The sequence below is a fragment of the Rhinopithecus bieti genome, unplaced genomic scaffold (assembly GCF_001698545.2).
Source record: "Rhinopithecus bieti isolate Rb0 unplaced genomic scaffold, ASM169854v2 scaffold_30918, whole genome shotgun sequence".
Taxonomy (NCBI): domain Eukaryota; kingdom Metazoa; phylum Chordata; class Mammalia; order Primates; family Cercopithecidae; genus Rhinopithecus; species Rhinopithecus bieti.
This window is the reverse complement of record NW_016813589.1, coordinates 672469-678468: the sequence shown is the minus strand read 5'-3', so window position 1 is coordinate 678468 and position 6000 is coordinate 672469. Positions and strand designations below refer to the sequence as shown.

At 43.6% G+C, this 6000-nt stretch overlaps 1 protein-coding gene across 1 annotated transcript in view; it reads right to left on the bottom strand.

The window, feature by feature from the left end:
* ANKDD1B (ankyrin repeat and death domain containing 1B) overlaps positions 1–6000 on the bottom strand; it is a 59019-nt gene that overhangs the window by 45098 nt on the left and 7921 nt on the right. Inside the window, exon 3 of the mRNA XM_017848706.1 lies at positions 5004–5102. Within this exon, the coding sequence (XP_017704195.1) occupies positions 5004–5102 (99 nt within the window). The remainder of the gene's footprint in view (positions 1–5003; positions 5103–6000) is intronic.

Sequence of the window (6000 nt, the reverse complement as noted above, 5' to 3'; positions counted from 1 at the left end):
AAAAAAAAAAAAAAAAAAAAAAGCCAGAAATATTTGAGACAGGTGACAAATCACTCTTTGATAGGAGATCTATTTTTTCCCTAAGAGGTAATTCCTAATTTCAAAGCAGCCTACATTTTAAAATTCCAAGCTCCGATCACAAAATCTAAAAGCTGGGAATTCAAGCTGCAAACAACCTAAGTCTCTAAAACCACAAATTCAGAATGGAGCCATTGTTCCTCAGAGGTAATGAATCACGGCTCACAGATGTAAACTCCCTAAGAACCTCCATAAAACAAATTCTTCTGGTATGAAACTGGCATGCCTGAGACTACTTAAGACCATGTGTCACAAATCACACTCACAGGTGGCTCATGAAGCTCTGCAAAGTGTACATTGCCCAACAGTCACTGACAACCTGTCCTCATTGCCAATCTCGTCATAGGTAAGGTCAATAATTTCCTTTGGGGAACACTTCTATGTTAGGAGCTTCCCAGAGATAAGAAGCTCTGTGAGCAGACGTTTTTATGCTCTGAGCACCACTTGCACCCACCTGGGATTCTTTACTCCTGTCTGGAGTAAGACCCTCCATTTATCCAGTCTGCCTCTTCCCAGGACTTGGTGCACCCACCTGGGATTCTTTAGTCCTGTCTGGAGTAAGACCCTCCATTTATCCAGTGTGCCTATTCCCAGGACTTGGGGGTGCTGCTCACTTTGGTCCCTAGCATTCAGTGCCTTGAATGGCACTCAGTTAGTACAGTCTCTGTCCTTGCTCCCCAGAGAGACTGTAGGCCCTGCAAAGCCATGACTCTATATCATACCAGTGCTTCCCAAAAACAATCACCTGGGAATTTTTTTTAATGCGGATTCTGATTCAGGCCTGGGGTGGGGCCCAAGCTCTTGCATTTCTAACAAGCTTGCAGGTGATGTACATGCTTCAAGTCCTGGCACCACACTTTAAATAGCAAGGACTTCTGTCTAGTTGAATCCTCAGTAGTTGACACTGAGACACACGCACAACAGCCACTGAATAAATATTGAGGGTGAAGGGGATCAACTGTTAGTTCTTTGCAAATGGTGTTAGAACTTAGAAGAAGTCAAACTCAAGGCTCATCATTCAGATAAAGAAGCTGCCAGATTGGGTCAAACGTGACCTTGCTTGAATTATGAAAAACATTTGACTAGTTATGGAGTAATGCCACTGTAGATGATTTAATCAGTTATAAACATATTTAACTTAGTGAAACCTTCAAAGCAGGAAAAAGAGACACACCAGGAATTACTATATTTCCCACCTGATATTATTTCAATCTTCAAGCAAAGTTAAGAGAAACAGTCATGCTTCAGAGACAAAGTAATGCAAACATATGTTTAGAAAAACCTCAAGGAGAACAAGTTGGTGAAATATCTCTCCATCATTTCAGGAATAATTTGAAGGGGTGGCCTACCCCTCCACACCTGTGGGCGTTTCTCGTTAGGTGGAACGAGAGACTTGAGAAAAGAAATGATGGAACGAGAGACTTGAGAAAAGAAATAAGACACAGAGACAAAGTATAGAGAAAGAAAAAGTGGGCCCAGGGGACCAGCGCTCAGCATACCGAGGACCCATGCCAGCACTGGTCTCTGAGTTCCCTTAGTATTTATTGATAATTATCTTTACCATCTTAGAAAAAAGGAAGTGGCAGGATAATAGGATCATTGCAGGGAGAAAGTCAGCAGTAAGACATATGAATAAAGATCTCTGTGACATGAATAAGTTTAAGGAAAAGTGTTGTGCCTTGATATGCATATGCAAACATCTCCATAAAACTTTTTAGTGCATAAATTGCAGCATTGCACTAGCAAGTCCCGCCTTTCGCCCTAAGGCGGTTTTCTCCTTTCTCAGGAGACAGAACATACAATCGGGTTTTATACCGAGATGTTCCATTGCCCAGGGAGGGGCAGGAGACAGATGCTTTTCTCTATCTCAACTGCCAACAACCACCAAGAGGCCTTCTTTCCTTGTACTAGTCCTCCTCACTGTTTGGGTGAGGGAGAAAGGACAAGATGGAGAAAGGTGAACAAGAAGGCACAATCCATGTTGCTTCTGGGTTCTTCATCACCAACTTACCCGCGCCCAGGAAAATGCAGATCAACTGAGCAGGCGCCGCCGGACGTCAATCCGAAGAGATCGAAACTTACCCGGCCATGCCTATGGAGAGGCCCCTATCACGCCCTTATCCCGCCCACTGCCCTCCCCCTNATAAAACTTTTAGTGCATAAATTGCAGCATTGCACTAGCAAGTCCCGCCTTTCGCCCTAAGGCGGTTTTCTCCTTTCTCAGGAGACAGAACATACAATCGGGTTTTATACCGAGATGTTCCATTGCCCAGGGAGGGGCAGGAGACAGATGCTTTTCTCTATCTCAACTGCCAACAACCACCAAGAGGCCTTCTTTCCTTGTACTAGTCCTCCTCACTGTTTGGGTGAGGGAGAAAGGACAAGATGGAGAAAGGTGAACAAGAAGGCACAATCCATGTTGCTTCTGGGTTCTTCCTCACCAACTTTCCCACGCGTGGGAAAATGCAGCCCACCCCGGGAAGATGCAGATCAACCGAGCATGCGCCAGGTGACATCAATCGGAAGAGATCGAAACTTACCCGGCCATGCCTATGGAGAGGCCCCTATCACGCCCTTATCCCGCCCACTGCCCTCCCCCTTCCAGTACCAATGCATAAAAGTCCGCCGCCGGCAGCAGCTGGCCTCAATTCTTTGGCCCCTCTTATTTGTGGACCGGAGAACCTCACCCAAGAGCCCGGGCGGGACTTCCCTGGCCCCATACCTGAGGACCGGAGAACCTCGCCCAAGAGTATGTGCATACTTGCAATAAAAGGCTGCCGCTTTCTTTTTTTTTTTTTTTTTGAGACGGAGTCTCGCTCAGTCTCCCAGGCTGGAGTGCAGTGGCCCAATCTCAGCTCACTGCAAGCTCCGCCTCCCAGGTTTACGCCATTCTCCGCGAGTAGCTGGGACTACAGGCACCCGCCACCTCGCCAGGCTAGTTTTTTGTATTTTTTAGTAGAGACGGGTTTCACCGTGTTAGCCCGGATGGTCTTGATCTCCTGACCTCGTGATCCACCCGTCTCAGCCTCCCAAAGTGCTGGGATTACAGGCTTGAGCCATTGCGCCCGGCCAAGGCTGCCGCTTTCTTATGTACTTTGGCTTCATGTTTAATTATTTAGCTCTCCTAAATTAAATTAAATTAAACAAAACACTCACCACAGACCCTTCACGGGTGTCAGGCTGGGGGACGATCAGGTCTTTCCCTTCCCACGAGGCCATATTTCAGACCATCACATGGGGAGAAACCTTGGACAATACCTAGTTTTCCTAGGCAGAGGTACCTGCGACCTTTGGCAGTGTACATGTCCCTGGGTACTTGAGATTAAGAGAATGCTGATGACTTTTAACCAGCAAGCTGCCTTCAGGCACTTGTCTAACAAAGCACACCCTGCATAGCCCAAAATCCTTTAAACATTGAGTCACCATAGCACATGACTCTTGCAAGGACAAGGTTGGGGATAGGGTCACAGATTAACAGCATCTCAAATACAGAACAAAATGGAGTCTCTTATGTCTACTTCTTTCTATATAGACACAGTAACAGTCTGATCTTTCTTTCTTTTCCCCACATAATTGATTTGCACTCTGACACAAACCAGTCCTGTATTTAATATATCAGAAACATGGCAATCCTCAGATATGCTGTTTAAAAGAAAAGATGCAATCTAATCTGGCAATGGATACATAGATGTTCGCTGTATGATTCCCTCTACTTTGGTATAGTAAAGATTTGGGGTTATGGTTCTGGTTAAAACGAAGTAAGCACAGTCCACTCTGTCTCTCCCACCAAAACAAATAAAATCTCTGGAAAGAATGCATGGAACGTATACCTACTATATACTCACACACATTTTAAATTAAAAATTAAAAAAAAAAAGAATGCATGAAACAGCTGAGGACTCTGTAAACGGTATCAGGTGGATTGGGGAAAAAAAAATCAGAACTCAAAGTAAGGACAATCCTGCTGTGACTTTCCAGATTTTTCTTTTCCTCCCATACCTTCCAACTTGGACTTGAGGCAGTGCAAATCATGGAACTGTGCCCTGGGCACAGTCAGAAAGATTTCCAACAGAAGCTCTCTCATTCTGGTGTAAGGAGGAGAAGGGAGCCCCTATAGAACAGAGAAGGTAGGGGAAATTCTCTGCTTCTTTTTTCTCTACAGGCCCTGCCCCCTCCCTGCAAGCCAAGCTCCACTCCCAAAGCTACAACTTGACAGTGGTAAGGGTAGCAGCAGTGTCTGGGCAAGCACCTTAAAGTCCGACATAGGGGAATCTTTCTCTCTGACCAGAGGAACTGTGGTCATAAAGCAGGGTGGAGGGAGAATCCAAATGTTCTCTTGTTACCCTCCCCCACTTGGTCCTGGAGGCAGACCTATTTGTGGGAAGTACACAGCAGGGCTGGGAGACCACATCCTTGGCCTTCCAGTCAGAGGACCAGGAAAACAGGGCAGGGAGCTGGAAAATGTAGGGGAGTTGATCATGGAGAGGATGGAGCCTGAGAAAGGGATGGCATAAAGTTGTGTGTGTACTACTGGGCTTACCCCTGAGCTGTTTAATAAGCCTATTTATTATCAGAGTTCATAGAGCAAAGTCAATATTTAAAGTCTCTGGGGTCAGTTAGCTTCTGTCTTCCACATCCCAGATTCTACTCTGGACAATGATCTTGCTTTTACAAATGCATGCTATTGGCCATAAAGTCAATATGAGAAAATAAGCAAAAAACCCAGATCCCATAGGTAAAAGGGAAACAATTTAGTCCCCAAATACAAAGAGCACATATATGTATATTCTCTGAAGAGACGTTTCCAAAACAAACACTGCCAATTAAAATATTTTGCATGTATGTGAAGAAAAGATGTCTGGAGTGATCAGATTCTCCCTGTACATTGGTTATGCTCCAATTTGTTCTACTCAAGATGAGCTTACCTTATCAGCAACATCCACCCTGGCCTTGTGTTTAAGCAAGAAATCCACTGCAGATAAATGACTTCTCCCCACTGCAAAATGCAGGGCTGTGCGGTTCATCTGAGGAAGCATAATTTATGTTTTTAGTCACTGATCATTATTTAGTGCTTTTAGGTTTCCTGTTTCTTGAATGGCCATACTTTTCTATCAGGTGTTTCTATATTGATTGTTTGGCTCCACTCTTTGCCTTTACCTTTGAAAGTTGTGAGAATTGTGTCCAGCCGAATTCTGCCTTCATTATGAGATAACAGCAGAGAATTTGGCAATCCACTGAAGGACAGGCCTCAAGCTGAAATTCTTGTTTCAACTTATATTGTATTGTAGCATTATGTTGCGGCAACATAATGGGTTTTGTTTAGAAAGTAAAAGTTGGATTTCCCCGTTATATAATCATTAATAATGGTAAATTTTTCTGCTTAGAATATACTAATAATGCATAGCGGAAATTTTCCTAGGTATTCAATCCACTCATGTTCATTCTTCTCTAAGTTTTTGGACTGTAAATTTTACTGAAGCAAATAAATTCCTTCTGAAAGGAAGAAGGAAGGGAGGAAGGGATAAAAGAGTGAAGAAAAGAGGAAGGAAAGACAGAAAGGCAGAGGAAAAGCTATGACCATCTTGCTCCAAAGGAAAGTCCATGTGGTGCTCCTGGGATACTCAGAGACAGTCTAATACATTTAAGACAATGAAAGTTTTGCTTGGAAGTGATATGAATCATAATTCCCATATTCTAGACACTGTTTTTGCTCCCAAAGAAGATGTCTGGGCATGGCTTTACTATTCTTTGTTACACATAAATAAGAAAAAAAATGAGAACTGTTTAAATATTTGATTTTCTTGGTAGTGTCAACCCAAATAATAAGAGACTTTCAAAAGAAATTTATTTGGGAATAAAGCATTGCAACGGGAATATGCATGTCATAGTAAACTATGTGTGTATTTAGGGAAGTAAAAGAAG